Source organism: Embiotoca jacksoni, unplaced genomic scaffold, assembly GCF_022577435.1.
Source record: "Embiotoca jacksoni isolate LCO1_2020_lvr unplaced genomic scaffold, fEmbJac1.0.p SCAF_14, whole genome shotgun sequence".
In the NCBI taxonomy this organism is placed as follows: Eukaryota; Metazoa; Chordata; class Actinopteri; family Embiotocidae; genus Embiotoca; species Embiotoca jacksoni.
Genome location: NW_027185274.1, coordinates 344,655 through 365,316, shown reverse-complemented (window position 1 = coordinate 365,316; position 20,662 = coordinate 344,655). Strand labels below are relative to the sequence as shown.

General features: G+C 41.8%; 1 protein-coding gene across 4 annotated transcripts in view; it reads left to right on the top strand.

Moving 5' to 3' along the window:
• The first annotated feature begins 262 nt into the window (after window positions 1–262).
• The window catches only part of sorl1 (sortilin-related receptor, L(DLR class) A repeats containing), a 98,613-nt gene continuing 78,213 nt past the window's right edge, over window positions 263–20,662 (top strand). For all 4 annotated transcript variants that reach the window (XM_069147345.1, XM_069147342.1, XM_069147344.1 and 1 more), the window contains exons 1-2: window positions 263–608; window positions 18,962–19,078. In XM_069147345.1, the coding sequence (XP_069003446.1) occupies window positions 291–608; window positions 18,962–19,078 (435 nt within the window). In that variant the 5' untranslated portion in view covers window positions 263–290. The remainder of the gene's footprint in view (window positions 609–18,961; window positions 19,079–20,662) is intronic.

Below are 20,662 nucleotides of genomic sequence, written 5' to 3'. Positions count from 1 at the left end.
TGCTGTTGCTGTATATTTTTCCCAATTTTTTTCTTCGATGTTTGAGCTTGTGTTTATCCTCTTCTGTTTCTTAATTAAAAAAAAAATCAGACATGGCGTGGAGCCTGCAGTGTTTGCTAACACCCTTTGTGTGTGTGATCTTAAACCAGCGGAATCATAATTTTGAACTGAGAAGTCTGGTGATTCCCGACATTCCCATGGCGCGTGAACGCAGCATCGGGGGGGGCATCACTGCCAGTCGAAGGAGCTCTTCGGTTTTACCTAATCCAGAAGCCCAAACATACACAAACATGGCGATATCACGGGCAGGCAGGATGCTGTCCTCTCTTCGGTGTACGTTGTATTTATTAGTCCTCGGGGTCGCAGGAGTAAACCCGTCGACCCTTCGTCTCCACCCGGAGCAACGCTACATGCTGCCGCAGAACAGAGGCTTTTTCACAATAGAAGCGAGTGAGGATTTAGCGGGCGGAGATGGAGGAGGCGCCGCGGCTCCAGCGCTGCCTCTGGCCGCTCGTAGCGCAGCTGAAGGCGGGTCGGACTCCGGCGCCTATCCGCAGCATCGAAGCCGCCGGAGCACTGGTGAATCCATGCCGAAGGTGTACGGCCAGGTAAATGTAGTGCATCTCGGCGAACATTGTTCACTTGAATGTGAACGTTGTGCATCACCTCAGACTGACCTTAGCTGGCAAGGGTGCCTTGAAGAAATTACGCAAGCAACGCTGCTGCTGTTTTTTTTTTAATTAAAAAAAAAATATATATTTTTTTTAATCACATCATTTCTTGCACCTTATGCTGAAAGTAGACCTGACTGTGCTTCACTGCTGTTATGGGGGAGAAAAAGAGATCTGTTTAACCTCAAAGCAAATATACCCAGTGAAACCGAGTAAGAAAGAGAGTGAGTCACTCGGTTCACCTGGATCTGCTCGATGTAACGCAACAATGTAACGTTACAGTTCACTTATCATGTATTCAAATGAATGTCAACTCATAAAACTGTTTTCCCCTGCAGTCGGATAATGACAGCCTGTCTAGCAGCTCCTCAAATCCTCTACGTACAGATATTACACTAAAAGTAAGAATTAATTTACGAGGCTACTATGTAGATTAAATCTATGCTGAAGTTTACCTTAAGATTTTGCTTCGTTTCTGTGCTCCTCGCTGTTCCACGTAAGTAGGTGGAATGAAGTTCCATATTACATTTAATATAGAAGATTGATATGATCATGTTTTTGTTTTTAATTGAAGAGGACACTGTAGATTGAAGGGTAATATTAGGTAAGAAACATGGTTTGAGCTGTTTTAATTTAACCTGCCCTCTCAAGAATTATGGTATTATGGAAATTAAATCAAGAAAAAACATATTTCCTCAGACTAGGAGTCCCACAGAAGCATAGAAAGCAAACTTCATTCTACAAATGACAATAAGAGACTATGCTTGTCGATAAATACCGCACACACCTGAGAAAACGACCAATGATAATTCAGTATACAGTAGTGCCTCAAACAGAAAGTGTATTTCAATAGTGTGACAGTGTAAACACATTTTAGTTTAGTAAAGTCAATGAAAGTACAATTTTGCGAGAAGCATAGCATTGTTTTTTGGAAAAATATAGCCTATGTTTTGTGTCAGAAGGTTTTACAAAATAGCAACATTTTAAAATGGGATTTGGTGTGGAGGATTTTCCACACATGACAGAACCCACAGCCTATTGGTGCTCACTCCAGCTCGGCTAACCTCGTTCTAGCCGAATGTGAAAGCAAATGTTTCTGTCATGGTTTGTAGCTTTTGCACTAGACCAGCTGCTGCTGCATTTGTTTATCCAAACCTGACGCTAAAAAGCCTTTATTTGAACATATTGAATTGCAGCAAGAATTGCCTCCTTTTTTTTTGGAGAAATCCAAGGATGGTGTCATTCTTATCCACTCTTTTGTCCTCGTTCTGTGTTGATGCAGGACTCTTTTGCTGAGGAGCGGTGGGAGTCCAGTGCTGGTTTACAACGCTAGTGTATAATGAATGGTTGTGGCGCAGTCCTTTTAGTGCTGTTATGGCGTTGTCATTCATTACAAAGACGTTTCATCCAGTAGTCTTGACATATTGCACCGGGCTGTTGCACTTCTCCTTGCCTCCCAGCATTACACAGCTTGTGAGTGCAGCTAGACAACAGCATGGTGGAAGAAGTGCAATGAAGCATCTCAGAATGAAGTGCAACAGTCTCAATGAAACACGATTGCGTGGGAAAACATTTCACCACCAAAGGGAAAAAAGCAGTTTGATTTATGGCAGTGCCACTGATGAAGTTTCAGATGACGGAACTGGGTTGGAAATCTGTTAGTTTGGTTGCAACGCAAACACAAACAATATGGGATTGTAAAGTTGAAGTGGATCTTTGCCTCAAAGGTTTGCTGTGGATAGAGGTAGGGCTGAAACAGTTGATTGGCAGGCAACATTTTGCTTCAACTCTTTAACTAATTTTTCAAACAGCTACTCAGAAATGAGAATCTGTTGGCTGTATTAGTATATTATGATAAAAACGTATCAGTTCTGGACTGCAGGTTGGGCAAAAACAAGCTATTTGTTCATGGAATCCTGAGCTCTTGAAAATTTATGTTGCGCTTTTTTTGAAGCATTTTATGGTATTTAGAATAGCAAAGAAATTTGACTGGCCTTGGGGCCACCCAAGGACCCAGTGAGAAACAAAATCAAAAGATTTGGAGCACAGAGAATGACCCTTCATCCATCATTTAAAGCGGGTGCAAAACTTCACAATGACAATTTAGTAGAAGTGGTTTAAAGCAGGTTTCACGTTGGTTGCCATGGGAAAAGCAGCAACAAAAAGTGGTTGTCAGCGAACAAAATGAGCCCTGTGCAGAAAGACGTGAGAAAAAAAATTGTAGAACACTGGTCAGACAATATATACAGAAAAACTTAAAACACTGTGGTTGTGTGTTAAAAAAGCAGAACGTAGAGGGGAAGTAAGCTGAGGGAAGTGTGCCTAATCATCATCCGTCATCTGCTTGCTGTCTCACTGACCGACGCTTCCTTGTCTGGTGACACCTGCAGTCTAAACACAGCAGAAAAAGAACAAATAGCCTCCAGAGAGTCAGATCAGTATCAGGTTTCGTCACTTGTGAAAGATAGGACCGGAGGACCTTGCTATTAAATGCTCTGCTTGTGGTGGCCTGTTTTCCCGGTTGGCTTGTAGTGGTATGACTGGACTTGTTAAGAAGCTTGAGCGGGCGTTGTAATTACAGTTAATGGCTCGGTCAGAGTGGGGTGCAGTTTGCATGCTTAATCATGAATTCATTAACCTAATCTGACTTAATTGTGGTTCTTAAAAGATTGTGATATCAGAGACTTTGATGAATTAGATATTTTAAAGGACAGGGTAGAGCCTTAGAAAATGGCTTTTTTTGTTGTACCAAAGTCTGTGCCAGGTAATTTCACTGACAAGTATCTTCTCTATGGTTGAATGTGTGCAAAGTTCAAGTGTCACTTCAAGTCATATTTATGGCTTTGAAGCACATTTACACATGAGGGGGTATAAATGAACTCACACAGGAGCCTCACACTGCACACTATATAAGCCCATCACCAAGGCAACTGGGAGATGTCTTGATTGGCCTGCTCTTGTTATCAGTATCTAGTCTTAGCCAGTGTTGCCTCATATTTGGTGACTTTTAAGATTATGAAAATTTTCCTACCTCTGAGGCAACCCCAGTCACCAAACTCTGTAGAAACTTCACTGAATTATCTCAAAACTGACGCGTAACAAAGCTTTAACAACCGGCTGCTCTTCCGCTTTCATACAATACTTTAAATTTTTGATGGCCGGTGATGAAGTTCCTCAAAACAAAATGACCAAAGGTAAATGATAAATTATCCTTAAACTGATCATCTTTGGGAACATTATGTTACTTTTTTTTGGGCTGCAAATCGGCTCAAATTTATTTTGATTAATCTGAGGATTATTTTTGGATCATCAAATGTTTTGTCTACGTTAGAATGCCAGAAAAATGTGAAAATAAATGCCTGTCACAGTCTCCCAGTATCCAATCTTTAAAATTGGGCTTATTTTTTTGACCGACAGACAAAGAACCAACTTGATCCAAAAAACTTTTACTTGAGGAATTACTAAATGGGAACTGGAGCAACTTAGAATTGATCTTTTGACAAAGTAAAAACGTTTGTCAAAAATGAATATCTCATTTACAAAAGTCTTCACACCCTTAATTCAGCACTTAAGGGCTCCACAAGTCTTTATAGGCTTTGGACACCTGGGTTTGGGCAGTTTATCCCATTCTTCCTGTCTGCAACCCTCATCATCAGGTCTTTCCACAGATGGCCTGTGGGGTTTAAGTGTGGACTTCGGCAGGGTCATTCAAAGACATTCAGGGATGTGTCCTTAAGCCAGACCAGCATTGTCTCGACTGTATGTTTTGGGTCTTCGGTTACTTCACTGTGCAGCAGGTTTTCTTCAAGGACCTCTCTGTGTTTCATCCTGACCTCTGTTCTGACCAGAACTGCTTAGAACTACCCCCCATAGCATGATGCTACCACTACCATGCTTTACCACATCGATGGTATTAGTTATTTTCAAAGAGTTCCCCTGTGGAGCTGACCAGGGAATATTTTTCTTCCTGCTGTCAGAGTCCTGTAAATGCTGTTTGGCAAACTCTTAAGTGAGGCGTCATGCCAATGTGGCCTCCGTCTCGCTACTCTACCATTGAGGCTGAACTGATGGAGTGCTGCTTAAGTTAGGGCTTGGTATTGTTCAACATTTTTTCAATGCATGTACTAATACCTTGACTTTGATATCGGTTCTTGAAAGGTACTTTTTTTCTGAAATCCTTTTTCTGAAACCCATTTAACAAAAACAAAATGCAGAGAAATTATAGTGCAAATCTTTAGTTTCCATGCAGTTTAGAGAAGGAGAGCGTAACCCAGAACACAGACGTCCCCTAAACGCCTCACATTATATCTGAAGATGCCAGCTGGTCGACTGCGCACAGGGAACCTGACAGTCACTGCAGTGTGCACAACTCAGAAAGTTATGTGGCTAATAATGAGTTTGAAAATTGAACAAGGTGTTTCAATGTAGTAGAGCTTTTTTGGTGAAATGCTGTATTGGCTCACTGACACTAATGAGATTTATTCCTGCATAAGGTAGCAAAAGTTATGTTTTTTAAAATGATTTTTTTTTTAGTAGCAATATGCTTAAATTCAGCTGATCCAAGGTCACAAACCAAGAAAGTTTTGGAATAATTGAAAAAATTAAACTCAATTCATCATCATGAAATGTTTTTAAGACACTCTGATATTGATAATCAAAGACTTTTATAATATTTCATTTTTAGTATATAACAGAAGTTGTTGTTGATTGAGCTAACAGGCATTAACTGACTAAGTTTTTACATTACATTACATTTCATTTAGCTGACGCTTTTATCCAAAGCGACTTACAATAAGTGCATTTCAACCATAAACAACAGGAAACAAGAAAATACAATTTCTTCAAGAAAGCCAAACTACAAAGTTTAATAAGTTAAGTATTAGTTTTTGAGCTTGTTGGCTAGGCTCTGATTGGCTGGAAGGTGAGAGGGCGGTGACGAGATCACTGTCATGGTGAATTTAATAAATACAATTTGTGATTTTAAAAAGTGACAAACTGTTCCCAAATTTTTATTCTGTTCATCAGTTCCACAGAATTTTTTTCATGTGATTTGTTTATGTCAATATCTTTTTAAAATATATTTACTTTTAAATTATTGGGGATTACACACACAACAAAGTGTACAGTTGGATCAACACCTTCTCTGACACACTCGGATGGAAAAGCTTTGTTCTTCTCTAAATGGACAGCCTAAGATGTAACGCTTGTTTGTGTTGAATTATCATTTCACTTCGTCAGCTATATTTTTGCTGCTTAGAAATAAACAATAAGACTGGTTTGGGGGTACAGAAGAGCAGCATCCTGATGACAAGTCCCACAGCTCTAAACTCTCATTATCTGCTGTTCTTCCACCAGCTGTTGTTGTTGTTATTCTGAGACAGTGTCAGGGCTATTTCTGCTCTCCTGATGTTACAATTACCCCTTTTTATCGTCATGTGTTTGCGCTGGTGTGGGCTGTAAACAAACAGTGAAAAGCCCCACATTGAATGTGCACAAGCTTGGATTGTATGTTGCAGTATGTTATGAAGCATTGTTTTTTTTACTACCATCTCGAAGAACATCTCCTTTCATAAACACAGTTTGACTTGTGATCTCAGAATCCTTTGATCAGATGTCGCATAGAGTGATTCAACCTGTGGCCTCGTCATTCAAGCATCTACATGCAGTTTCAAATACTGCTTTGTGCTTGAGAAAGACATTTACTAAGGAATCCTGTTCATCGTAGACTTCAGCGCAGTTTTTGTGTAATGCCCACGTTGAGTGCTCGTGATGGAAGGGAGCGTGGTGTTAAAGTAGGGTGAAGAAAGGGTCCAGGTGATGTGTGTAGTTCTATTTATATTAATTCCTACTGTAACAGTGAAGAAACTCCAATTCTGGCATGTTGTCAGTAAGAAAGGACTCTTAGTGGAGAGTTGCTTTCAGTTGGAATTCCAGCCGCTCAAAGTCACACTGCCCTTCATCTTGTCCACACTGAGGACACATCCATATTGTTTGACTAAACCATATTTGAATTGTCAGTGGACAAACAGATCAGTGGCTGGGTGTTAATGTTTAGTGGGAAGTTCAGACGGTGACGGCTCGGTTGACCGGTACACTGTGAACAGAGAAGTAATATTCTAGCTGCGGGAATTGCCATTTAACTCGTGGTTTTCCCAGGGCATGAGTTACGGGTCTGTGTTTAGTTTTGGGAGCGTTTTGTCAGAAGTGAAACATTTTGTCTGCCTGATTATATAGACTTCCATATCTGTCCTTGATTATTGTGAACCTAACGTGGGAAAGTAGGTCGCGTTGTAAAAACGGTTTCTTTCTTGTCAGTTTTGTGCTTATTGTTGTCATTTCCTCGGTGGAGTATGGCCCCTGAAGTTATTACAGCTTAATGGGTTTTAGTTGTTGTACCAGTCAGTGATGATGCAACTTGATGGCGATTTCAAAGTGTCAAAAATGTAAATTCACTTCACACTAAAGAGAAGATTACCTTCTGTGTTTTATATAGAGAGCTGGAATGACTTCGGACGAAGCCTTGATCTGTGCGTTCAGGAGATTTGTAAAGCTGTGCAGTGAGTTTGGTATTTTGCTAACATTAGGGTAACACAGTATTATGTGTCTATTAATTCAGAATCCTAAAAGAATAAAAATTGATTTCCCGACCTCCCTTGCAAATTCAGGAAGGAGGATAAATAATTCAAAAACGTTAGCAGCGACGTCAATATTGAACACAATTTTGGGCTAGGCGACATTGTCCCTACATTACTGTTCTGTTTGCTGAGCAGGCTCTTAGCGTGAGAAGTGACAGCCAGCATAGCTGAACAAATTTTGCACAGAGAGGTCCAAACAAATATCACATTAGCAGACAGACAACTGTAAAGGAGGATTAGTTTCCAACTTCAACATGTACGTCGGCATGGAAGAGTGACGTGCCCGCTGCGTTCCAGCCGGCGTACGGTGCAGCTGAATGACAACGCATCACCTGGAGTCCACAGCAGTGCTTTTTCAAAGCAGCGTCGATTTCTCACCAGCCGAATCCTCGAACCGACGCACTCTTTCTGACACACGCCACCCATCTATACGCTTGTGTGCTTATTCATACTCTCAAAGCCTCCCTAAAACTCATCAGACTCTTAACTCCCTGAGCGTGAGCTGGAGGCAGAGCAGCTGACTTCGTGTGTGCGTGCGAGTGATCGTGCGTGCTGTAACACGGCACTTAGCTCCAGTATAAAAACATCTTCATTAGCTTTTGTCTGGTTCAGTTTGTGCAGCTGCTGTCAAGACGTTTCAAGCAGAGCTTCCTTGTGTGGAACGGCTTCATCCCACTTCTTGTTCAGCCTTAATAACATTTATCATTTTCTACTGAGTGCCTTCATTACACACAATAACGAGCTTAAGATTTGGGCCTTGCAGCCATTCAGTTTACTGAACATGCACTGGACAATTTTGCCTGCATTTTTTTTTATCTTATCTTTATTGTTTGGTTGTACTACCTTCTGAATCACTTTGCTTTACTGAGAGGAACCAAAACATGGAGCTCTGCTATCACATTGTTGAGGGGGAACAGTGACTTCATTATGCTGTCCTCCTGTAGCCATAAATACGCTGGTCGCTAACAGCTCCCTGCAAACTGGAGAAGGTGCGGTGTCTGGTGAGAGTGCAACGAGCCTTCATCGCCTGCCAGTCCTGCAGAGATGATGTCATTGTTTGAGACCTGCTCTGCCGACGATGCTCTCCTGGCCACGGTGCCCCCCATCCCACCTCGCTTTTACACACACACACACACACACACACACACACACACACACACACACACACACACACACACACACACACACACTCCCTTTGCAGCTGAATAATGGAGAGCTTCGAACGGAGGATGGAAAGGGGAGTCCAGGCCAAATGCTGCGTTTCGCTCCTTGGTAGTACCAGACACTGAGCCCAACTCCTCCACACTACCAAAAGCATATCCAAGCACCAGTAAGGGTGGGAAGGAAGGAGACAAATGCTACGGATAGCAATAAATAAGGCAATAAAGTGGTTTGTGGATGTGCTTTAATTCTTAAGCGGCAAAAATAATTCTCTCAAGTCAAATGAAGTGACATTTTCTTCAGAAATCTGCTGCGTTTTAAGAGGCATTTTTAACAGGGATTGAGAACAGGAGGAGTTGTCCAGTGAGACGATAGGAAACAGCACAGACAGTACATGTGCCTGCTAGGGAAGCAATTTCTGCCGTTACTGTAATAGACCGGGTTAAAAGCATTGTCTGCATTTGTTTCACTGCATTCATGTTTCAGTTCTACTAATGCTCTGCTGATATGTGTCTGGCCTGTACTTGTCTGCTCTGGATGGCTAATACATGAGCCTGGTTTACTGTATTACATGTAGTCTTGTATTATCCTTTTTTGTCATCACTTTCCCGCTTTATGAGAACTGAACACTGCCAAAAAAATGTTTATCCCACTCGATGATCAGTATACGCTGATGAAGCTTGTATAAATGGTAAAGATGCTTAAGAACTGATGCCAGGCAGCCAGTGGAAGCCCCTGCAGCTACATGAGACTCGAGGCGTTTATTTGGCCACAAGCACAAATAAGGAATGCCGCCTTTGTCTCAGTTGCATGTAATGACTTGTTAGTGAAAAGGAAAAGTGTCACTTGCTTGCTCAAGTTGTGACAGATAAGCAAGAATGGCTTTTGAATTGACTGAAAAGAGTAAAGTGAAAGGTGACATTAGATAAAGAGCACAAAGGGACTGGTCATTTCTCTGGTTGAGTGATGTTTTTTGGCTGTATATAAAAGTGGATGTAGATTCCGGGTCTGAAAAGTGAAGCCAATATGGAAGTGCCTTAAAGTTCAATACCACAGAGGGCTAAGGGGTTGGCTATGAAACTCCCGTTCAACTTTTCTGATGAAATACAAAGTTATGGTGGTCAAAAACCAGTGGTTGACTTCACGGTTGGTTGTTGCTTGGAGTTGGTCCGTGTTTTCTGACGGTTCAGGAAGTTAGGAGTTGGGCTTGCAGGGCTGAACTTTGCCAATTGGTCAAGTACGCTTACATTTTCCCCCTGCGGCAACTTCCGGGGTTGAGAAATGAAGGCAACGCGGTCATGCCAAAAACTGCGGTTCCGCTAATGACGACTTGAGGCTGGCTCTATAAGCGACTCAATCCCCATACACGCCCACGTTAACATGTCCAGCTGTACAGTAGAAATAAACATGTTTACACCCTGGTACGAAAAACAGTTTTGGTCCCTACAGCTAATTTCTGTGTTCATGACAACTGTTTGGAAAATGAATTTGAATACAACCCTATTTTGAAAAAAGTTGGGACGCTGTGTAAATTGTAATTAAAAACAGAATGCAATGATTTGCAAATCATGTAAACCCATATTTAATTGAAAATAGACCAAAGACAACATTCCCGTTCCTGGACATTTACAGAGTGTTGTAAAAAGAACAAGTGCCGCAAAACAAACTTTTTTGAGATGTGTTGCTGCTGTCAAATTTTAAAAAAGCACATATTTTTCATAAAACAATAACATTTCTCAGTTTCAACATTTTACGTCTATTTTCAAAGAAATATGGGTTTGCATGATATGCCAATTATTGCAATTTGTTTTATTTACATTTTACACAGCTTCCCAACTTTTTGGGAAACGGGGTTGTATTTGCTTCCTTATTTTACTTGGGTCCACCCGGTGTGTGTGTTCAGAGTTAGCTGTAGAGACAGATCTTAGATTTTCTTTAGCTCACCTGATCCACAAAGAGCCATTTAAGACTGGTGTACAAACCCATTACAGTGAAAAGCAGCCATTAGCAGATACAGGAGCTCATCAGGCTGTCCTTTTAACGAGCCCCTTGTTAAAACTGCACCTGCTTTCCAGTGATACCATCATTTATTGATGGATGGAAAGTCCAACTTCATTACATCTTTTTGACCAAAGTTCTGCTTTTTTAATGAAATGGCTTGAGACTTCATTTATTTAAACAAGAACTGTCTGGGAGAAATTTAGTTCGAGCATTCTGCCTGCATATATAGTGCTTAGCATATCATTACAAGTCCATACACAGACTTGGAGAACTTACTTGCATACAGCAAGCAAAAGACCTAGTTAACTCATCATTTAATATTCCAGAAATGGCACACAAAAAATAAAAATATATTATATATATTTCTACATGCACACATGATAATACTGTAAGATAATGATAAGGAGTTTGATTTAGCTTTAAAACACATTCAATATTTGTGTGCTGTTGTTGTTTTTTGTATTATGTGAAGTATTTGAGCAGAATGTTCCACTGCAGATATTAATCTGGCTGCTAGAGCTGTTACGATGGTGATAAACTCCCGGTCCCAGTCAGTCAGCTCTCAAGGTCTTGCCTGAGGAGCAGCGATCCGTCATGAAGAGAGAGAAATCCTTCCCCCTTTTTGCACTTTGTGTCTTTATGGTTTGCCGGTTTCCCTGAATCCTGTCTGCGCTGTCAGGTGTAAAGGTTTTGCACAAGATAGCATTCGGTGAGACGGAATGCATTATGGGTGCGAGATGGAGAGACTCAGACAGGGACCGTGGGCAGTACTGAAGTCTTGTTGGCTTTCTGCGACGCCCTCCAACCCTCCTCCAACCCTCTTCCAAGCCCTCTCACTCCCCAAGACGCCACAAAGCTGTCACAGAGAGTGATGGACGGGAGCAGATAAGGAACACCTCTCTGCCACTTATAGAGCCACCTCTGGACCCTCCACTATGTTGCAATGCAGCGTGTGAGGCGGAAAAAACAGGACAGACAGTGAATAGGGAATTCTTATCGACCTGAAGGTGCGCTTAGCTTTTCCGATGACCTCAGACCTGTGAAGAATGACTTCATCAGTGTGCTGAAATAATATGCATTGATGAGATGAGTCTCTTTTTGGCTTTGATGAGGCTGCAGCTTCTCCTGCTTGTCAGCAAATTAAAGCAATGCTGACAAATGTTGACAACGGTTGTTTTTGATACTTCTATGTGGAGAATTTATTGCAAACTGAAACAGGCCATAAAACTTACTAGTGTTTCCAATCTAAATCCCATTAAAGATATCAAACTGGTTACTGGTGGAACAGCTAGTGCAGTTCAATACTGCGGCAAACACTGCAGGAGCAGCTACATCTATTTCATTCTGAATCCAGCGTGAGAAATAAGTAATAAGAAAAGCTAGAGATGGAGGTATAATGTTAACAAATTAAGTACATTTGATAGTTACCTCATTGTATAGTTGTTGCGATAATGTGTATACATGTATGTGTGTATATATATATATATATATAAGGAGAGAGCTTCAGAAAATGGTTTATATTCCAGGACAGACAGAAAATGCAATAAGTAACATTGTTAACACTGTGCTGCATTATAAAGACCGTAATATTGAGCTTATAAAATATAATAACCACACTTACAAACTGAACTGTCTGTTGATGACAATGCTATTAAAAGATTGACAGTCAAAGCCTCCGAGGACCTGCGCCCTCCAGTGTGTGTGTGTGTGTGTGTGTGTGTGTGTGTGTGTGTGTGTGTGTGTGTGTTTGTGGTAACTAGTCTTTTACTGTGGACCAACTGCAGTTGTGAGCAGCAGCCAGACAATGTCGCAACATTGCATGAGTAGGGCCCTTTTTTCCTTTTCTGGAGCAGCAAATACAGTGCACTAGATGTGGATAACTGTTAGACTGAAACTTGGGCCGATGTGGACACTTCATGGCTGATTACAGAGCCTTAATCACCGCTGTCGGCATGCACTTCACAGTGGCTGTGGCTACGTGCTGCTAACGTCTCTTCACACACTTGAGTCATCCACTCGACATAAGTCTCCCCGAGGTTAACCACAAGGCCTCTTTCCTAAAAGGGAAGACTTGGCCGGTAACAAATGCTCTGAAAGTTATTTATAAGGTCTCTAACCCGAAATCTGACAAAGGTGCAGTTTGAAATGTTTTTGTTTTTTTTCCCCACCTGTCACTAAACAACTAATGAAAACTTAATAAATTCAGACTTTTCTCGTCGACGAATGCTTAGTCACCCTGTTTACCTGTAGGCGTTTCAGAATTGTTTTTGCTAATGTAAAACATTTCCATTGCGTCTGCTTCAAATTCATGAAACAGAGGGGATTTTATTCGGTAGCAGCCTTGGTCAAAAGAATGGTCAAATTAGTAACTTTATCATTGAAATATCATGATAAGCTGGGGATATAACTTTTAATGGCAAGTTCACTGCAGGCTGCCAGCTGCCACAATGGTACATTCGTGTGCAGTCAAATACTCCAGGAAAAATGGCTTCCTTAATTAGGAGTCAGCAGGCGGATTCAGAACAGCTTTGCAGCCTGGTTTAAAGTGTTGCACCGCAGATACATTCTAAACAGTGTAGCTGTAAATGTGGGGAGTATCAGTAACACTGGACTTGCACAGCGCATCGTGTGGTTCGGTTTCAAACTGACCTAAAAAAAAAAGTGGAGGTTTGGCCCGAAATCTGAGGACATGTGCTGCTGTTGGTTTCTAATGTGTGGCTATCTGGGCTCCCACGCTGAAAATGCTTGTAAAGCCCCGATCTATCCTACAGTGATTTAAAGCTTTTGTGAGGAAGGTCAGGTAAAGGTCGGTTAAGCTCGAAGGAGAGCGTGAGCCAAACCACGAAGCCAGTTCTCTGCAGGCACAGACCAGCAGTTTACAGAGCTTCTAACAAAGATGCTCTGTTGAATAAGAAGATAACTCTACATATAAATGCTTCTCATTATGATGCATTACTTTTAGTTGTGCTGGCTCCATTTTGTTTCTCTCCACCAACAGAGCAGTGATCACCTATGGCTGGACCCTCGCAGCGTTTAACTCTCGTGGAACAATTTGCCGCGACCCGGGCAAATGGTTTTCATCTTCGCAGTCATCATCACTCTCTGGATTCAGCTGTGTCAGTCTGTGGAGCTGTTGGCACCCCTTCTGCCTGCTTGCACTGCGGCCAATGAGGCCTAAAATGCAGGGATTTACTGCTGCAACACCTCGGCCTGAGAGACAGCCCTGCTTTTTACTGAGGCGGCCCTGAGGGAGGCAGACTGAGGAAGATGGAGAGGAGGAGGAGGAGGAGGAGGCTGATGACTAAAGCAAGAGATGGAAAAGTGAGTTGTGTATCAGCGAAGCTGTCTTCATTACAGCGGCTCATAGTCGTTCCTTTGTTGGAAGTCACACGCGGAAAAGGTTAAATTTGCATCTCACTGGCGAAATAGTCTAGTTCTGCAGGATGTTGGCTTTCTGTTTGCTGGCTGTGACTACAACAATATGCTGATGGACAAATTCCCCCTTATATTTCATTAATATTTCATATTTTATGCTTTTTTTGTATGTGTTAATGTTTCTTTTTCTCTGTAGAGAGTTCCTACATTTCCCAGAATCACCTGCCCTCTTAACCAGAACACGATATGTGTTGTTGCTGCATTGGTTTATAGATTTTGTGGTCAGTGTGTGTGTGTGTGTGTGTGTGTGCGCGGGGGGAGAGGGGGGGCGGAGGGAGATGACCGCCATGCCTTTTATTTGATGTATTTCTCTTTTTAAGATCACTGTCAGAAAGTTGGGGCAGACTGGTGACTCTAAACCGTGATGCGCACAACATAACAGGCCCAACACCGCCAGCAGGTGCTTTGTGACTGCAGAGATGTTTAAGGCTGAATATTTTATTAAACTCCCGTTCCTTATGCTATCAAAATACCATCACTTTGGCACCGTCATCCATTGCGAGTGTTTGTGTAGTAGAAGTTACAAAGCAGAACCTGGGTGGAGGGTTGTGTCTGATCACAGCTGACGGGAGAGGCAAAGATATTTGTTGTTTGCTCCACAGTGGGTGACACGAGGAAAGTGCAGAAAAAAATGCCTTTGAAGCAAAAAAAAAGGAGCCCTTTCAGAGGCCTGCCCCCTCACAGAGTCATCAATAAAAGATAAGGGAAAGAAAGCAGTGCGGAGATGAGATGGCGAGGCAGTGACAATGAAAAAGATGAGATACCCTATTTCTTTTCATTGATCTATTTGCCCAATGGGAAGTGCACTGAAGGGGAATTAGTATGTGTTACTGCAAGTCATTGCGTTATCCACCCTATACACGGAGACACACTGTTAGATCAGTAGGTGTTTATATGGCTTCATGGGTGTGGCATCTGGTCAAAAACTAAACAATGCTTAATATCCATCACTATCCACGATCTACATCATTTTTTCACAATTTTTAAATGCACTGTAGACTATTAGTCTGGTGTTCCAGACCTAAATTCACTGTGTGAGTTTATGGGTCTGGTCATTCTTCATTGAGGATTTCAGTTTCCAGTATTTGCATCCTAATGGACGTAGACCTCGGGTTCATTTTTAAAGTATTGGAGCAGGCTTTAATAAATCGGCACTAAACACCATAAACTGCATGTTGTCTCCCGAAACATTTACCTTTGCCACCATTGTTGGAATTCATTCAACGTTGTAACGGAGGACTGAGGGTCTTCTTGACAGATTCCAAAAGGTTCCATGTTGGCACAAGCTGTCTTTCTTCTCTCCCTGCCTCATCACCCATTGAATAATCCTAGCAGAGCACTTCGCTCTCAGTACGCTGGTCTACTTGTGGTTCCCAGAGTTTCCAGAAGTAGAATGGGAGGCAGAGCCTTCAGTTTTCAGGCTCCTCCCCTGTGGAACCAGCTCCCAGTTTGTGTTCGAGGGGCAGAAACCTTCTCTAGCTTTAAGATTAGACTCAAAACGTTCCTTTTTGATAAAGCCTGTAGTTAGGGCTGGCTCGGGTAGACCTGAACCAACCCTTAGTTATGCTGTTATAGGCCGACGCTGCTGGGGGACCTCGTTACACGCTGAGCTTCTTTTCTTTCCTCCTACTCTTTAACTGACTCATACCTCACCATCTTTTTCTCTCCCATAGTTTCTTCTTATTGTCTGTTGCCTCTCCATACAGTTCCCTCGCTCGCGTAGTTTCTCTTCTTTCTTTTGCAGATGTCCCGTCATGGAGCTGCATGTCTCTGCCCTGCGCTTGTCATCTCCACCAACAGTTCTTCTCTTCTATCTCTATGCTGTCCTTTTCTCTCTCTGCTCTCCTCTCACCCCAACCGGTCGAGGCAGATGACCGCCCACCTCTGAGCCTGGTTCTGTCGGAGGTTTCTTCCTGTTAAGAGGGAGTTTTTTTCTTCCCTCTGTTGGAGGTTTTTCTCCCTTAAAGAGGAGTTTTTCCCTCCTAGCTTATGTGGGAATTGTTGAATTGTCGGGTTTCTCTGTATAATATTGTAACGTCTTGCTGTAAGGACGTTAATGTGTTAAGTGCCATGAAATAACCTATGTTGTGATTTGGCGCTATATAAATAAAGTTGAATTGAATTGAATTGCATTGAATTGAATGGCTGTTTCCAGTTCCAGGATCCTTTGAGTTGTCTTCAGTTTGGAACACAATTATGTTGGACTTGCTGTGGTCCACTTTCTGGTGCGTACCCGACTCCATTTTACTGCGTGAATATGGCTGTGGCCACGCTCCATAGAGGATCGTTTACCAGACGTTCCATCCTACTGGACGTAGACCTCGCGTTAATTTTAGCCAATCAGCTTGGCCGAAACTGGCTGACAGTCTGCCACTGCTGCAATACCTACCGTGTCCACCAAAGCGTCTTTTTTTCAGTGGACGGCATATTTTTCGAATTGCTTTTAATGAATGCCAGCAGTGTGACGAGGTGCTGAGCATTTATTCTGCGCTGAATGTTCAGCATTTCTTTCCAGTCAGCGAGAGTTCACCGAGAGTTGCGCTCGTCACTGTCACCAGATGTCCAATCACATGAAGGAGGGGTGGGACAGACGCGGTTTACCACTGATGCTGGTCGCTGATTGGTCCGCCGTTCAGAGTAGATGTGAAAACGCGAATACGAGCCGAGTTCCCAGACTGTATTCAAGAAAACTGAAGGTGTGAGTCACAGTCGGTGCAGCAAGGCTAACTACAAAGGGTGAACATCAAGTAAAAAAACAGAAATTTATCATTTGCATATGTGAAACGTAAACAAAAAAACAAACAGCAGTAATCACTCTTCGAAGACATGCACAATTCAGCTTCCAGTCGTCAGTAACACGGATGGTGAGACACAAGTATGGGCTCGGCTCTACAACTGGAACACAAGTCACTTGCTGTTGTAAAAAAAAAACCGTGCGTGCTAAATTTGAGCAGCAATCCTCTGTTGGCAACCGGCTTACAAATACAGGATCTAAAGTTTTCATCAGTGTTTTAAATCCCTCATGTTGACAGCTCTGAATGGCAACGTATCCTTTGTCATTAGTACGTGAGTGCCTCAGATACCTCTTTCATTGCTTGTGTTTTCTTGATTTCTTGATACTTTCATGATGCCTTTTTAAAGATTTGCATTGTTTTTAGGGATCTTTTTTTTTTTTTCAAGAAGTAAAATCCCCAAATTTCTAAAAGTGGCTTTGATGTAACTCTACACCTTTGCCAGATGTTAAATACAACTGAGGGTAATGTTGATAGTTTTGTATTTGTTACTCCAAGCAACATCTTCCACATTACACATAATTATGTGTCCAATTATAAATAATTAAAATATTGACATACGTCACTCTAACATTGTTACTCAATGATCCATTCCAAATGTTATACACAGTTTTGGTTGATTTGGTTATTAAATGCAATTTTTTTTTTCCCTATTTGTTTTTAAGCACTTTGACAGACACAAGCTCAACAGCCTGAGGTTACCTCAGGTCACAAGCTTGTGTTTTTGCGTACCTCGACTACTTGTCATGGACCCTGGAAGGCTGGTTCAGATCTTTAAGCTCTGTCGATCTTTATCTTTCTACATTGTCTTAATTAGACAATCTGGCGACTGAAGAATGAAAGTTGGTCTAAAGTTGAGAAAGAAAGAAGGATCTTAAATGGGTATAAATCATTACAGACACAAGTCACTGCTGTAGGCTGTAGCCTCAACCAGTATGTCGGGCTGATTAGATGTTTACAACCATGCTTGTGACTGTCACCATATCAGGCTGATTTGTTAAATTCATCCTTTTTTTTTTTTGAAAGGTGTGAGACATATCCACATTGATATTATAAATGGATAACAATGTACTGCACATGTAATTATTAACATGTAAACATTTCTTAATTTAAGCTTCCTGAATCAACAAGTGATGCACAGCATGGACTACCAATGTCTAGAAGTTTTGACAAAAGTAATTTCTGTTTCTTTCAGTTTCTTTTGCAGTCAAACTAAAAGTTGAGTTCTCCACATTTTTTTGGTGTGAGGAAATACAGCTTTATGAACTTTCCAGATCCCACCTTCCCCTATCAGGATTGGTTAAATATGCTGAGTCATTTAAGACATCCGTCTCTTTACAACAGAAAATATCTGAGGACACGTGTTGTATTATGTAATCTATGTATTTCACATTTTGCAAATATTTATCACTTATTCCCACCAGAGTGATGTTGCTGCTAGCTAACATCAGCACTCTGGACAGTGTGACTTGACACATGGCATAGCCTAACCAATTTATTGGCATTTATTGTTGTACAAACATTAAACTTTAGCAAAATACTATATGTGAGCGTCTGGTTAGTGTAACCTACAAGCACAGTAGAACTGTGGGTGTTGAGAAGAATCACTCTTGATTATATGAAAGCCTTCTATAAGCCCTCAGGTCTTGTTAATGTAGCAATATTTTCCACATATTACCACCAGCTCCCCTATTAGAGGGCCTAAATTTGGTGATCTATACTATAATGGCTTTCTGGACTTTCTATGTCTGAAGTAAAGTTGACGCTTTTTGATTGGAAGTCAGATGAAGCCAGGCTTTTTTTTTTTTTTTTGAGTCAGCCTCTATTGGCCATCTGTGGTATTGTACGCTATAGTAATTCTGCAGTGGACTCAACCCCAAACAGCGGTAGTTGTTGCTTGGTTGGAACTAAAGCAATATTGTGAACTATATTCATTGTCCACCTACACAGATAATGGACTAATCAAATAACAGAACCAATATTGTTGGGCAGAAACACATTCCTGTGGAGAGCACTAATGGAGGAGTGCTACTGTAACAGAGAAAGATAAATACAACTTAAATAGCTGTTTTTGGTATTTATTTTCAAAAATATATTTTTGACTCCGTGACTTAAAGTGATATTGCAATGATCCGTTGATCCTCCCATTTGCTGCACTTGTATTTAGTTTATTCTATTGCTAGCATTTGTGTAGTGTTACATAGATCGTTTATCTTTGCCCTCCATGATTTCTCTGTCTTTTCTTCTCTATGTTTCTGTCCTGCAGGCCAACCTCAACGACTCTCACAACCAGATGGTGGTCCACTGGGCCGGAGAGAAGAGCAATGTCATCGTAGCCTTGGCCCGAGACAGTGCAGGAGCCACTGGACCCAAAACCAGCTCTGTACGTACAACTGCACACATCCATGCAGAGAAGAGTTGAATTGGTAGTCATTAGATTGTCTCAGTAAATCAGCAGTGCGGCAGAAGTTGTGTGGTCACACTTGTTTAACATGTTTCTCGTGATGTTATGATTATTGAGCTACACATCAATTAATCCCTCTATCTGCTACCTTTACACACACACACACACACACACACACACACACACACACACACACACACTTAATCAAGCTGAAACACTCAAACAGTTGTTGAACATGGCAGCCCTGTTCCTCCTCGTCTGTTTCCACTTCTCCACCAGAGCTGCTCTACAAAATACCAGCTCTCAGAGCTTGCTTGAAATTTAGGAACATAAGTGAGATTGACTCACATTGCTTTTTTTGTTGACCTCTTCATGCTAAAAAGCTCCAAAGCCATCGAGGTGGACAACACAGTGAACAATATCTGATTTTCAACTTTGGGTCAGGAGCTGCCACATACAGTGGGTACGGAAAGTATTCAGACCCCTTTAAATTTTTCACTCTTTGTTTCATTGCAGCCATTTGCTAAAATCAAAAAAGTTCATTTTATTTCTCATTAATGTACACTCAGCACCCCATCTTGACAGAAAAAAACAGAAATGTAGAAATTTGTGCAAATTTATTAAAAAAGAAAAACTGAAATATCACATGGTCATAAGTATTCAGACCCTTTGCTGTGACACTCATATTTAACTCACATGCTGTCCATTTCTTCTGATCCTCCTTGAGATGGTTCTACTCCTTCATTGGAGTCCAGCTGTGTTTAATTAAACTGATTGGACTTGATTAGGAAAGGCACACACCTGAGACCTTGCAGCTCACAGTGCATGTCAGAGCAAATGACAATCATGAGGTCGAAGGAACTGTCCAAGGAGCTCAGAGACAGAATTGTGGCAAGGCACAGATCTGGCCAAGGTTACAAAATAATTTCTGCAGCACTCAAGGTTCCTAAGAGCACAGTGGCCTCCATAATCCTTAAATGGAAGAAGTTTGGGACGACCAGAACTCTTCCTAGACCTGGCCGTCCAGCCAAACTGAGCAATCGTGGGAGAAGAGCCTTGGTGAGAGAGGTAAAGAAGAACCCAAAGATCACTGTGGCTGAGCTCCAGAGATGCAGTAGGGAGATGGGAGAAAGTTCCACAAAGTCAACTATCACTGCAGCCCTCCACCAGTCGGGGCTTTATGGCAGAGTGGCCCGACGGAAGCCTCTCCTCAGTGCAAGACATATGAAAGCCCGCATAGATTTTGCCAAAAAACACATGAAGGACTCCCAGACTATGAGAAATAAGATTCTCTGGTCTGATGAGACCAAGATTGAACTTGTTGGCGTTAATTGTAAGCGGTATGTGTGGAGAAAACCAGGCACTGCTCATCACCTGCCCAATACAATCCCAACAGTGAAACATGGTGGCGGCAGCATCATGCTATGGGGGTGTTTTTCAGCTGCAGGGACAGGACGACTGGTTGCAATTGAAGGAAAGATGAATGCGGCCAAGTACAGAGATATCCTGGAAGAAAACCTCTTCCAGAGTGCTCTGGACCTCAGACTGGGCCGAAGGTTCACC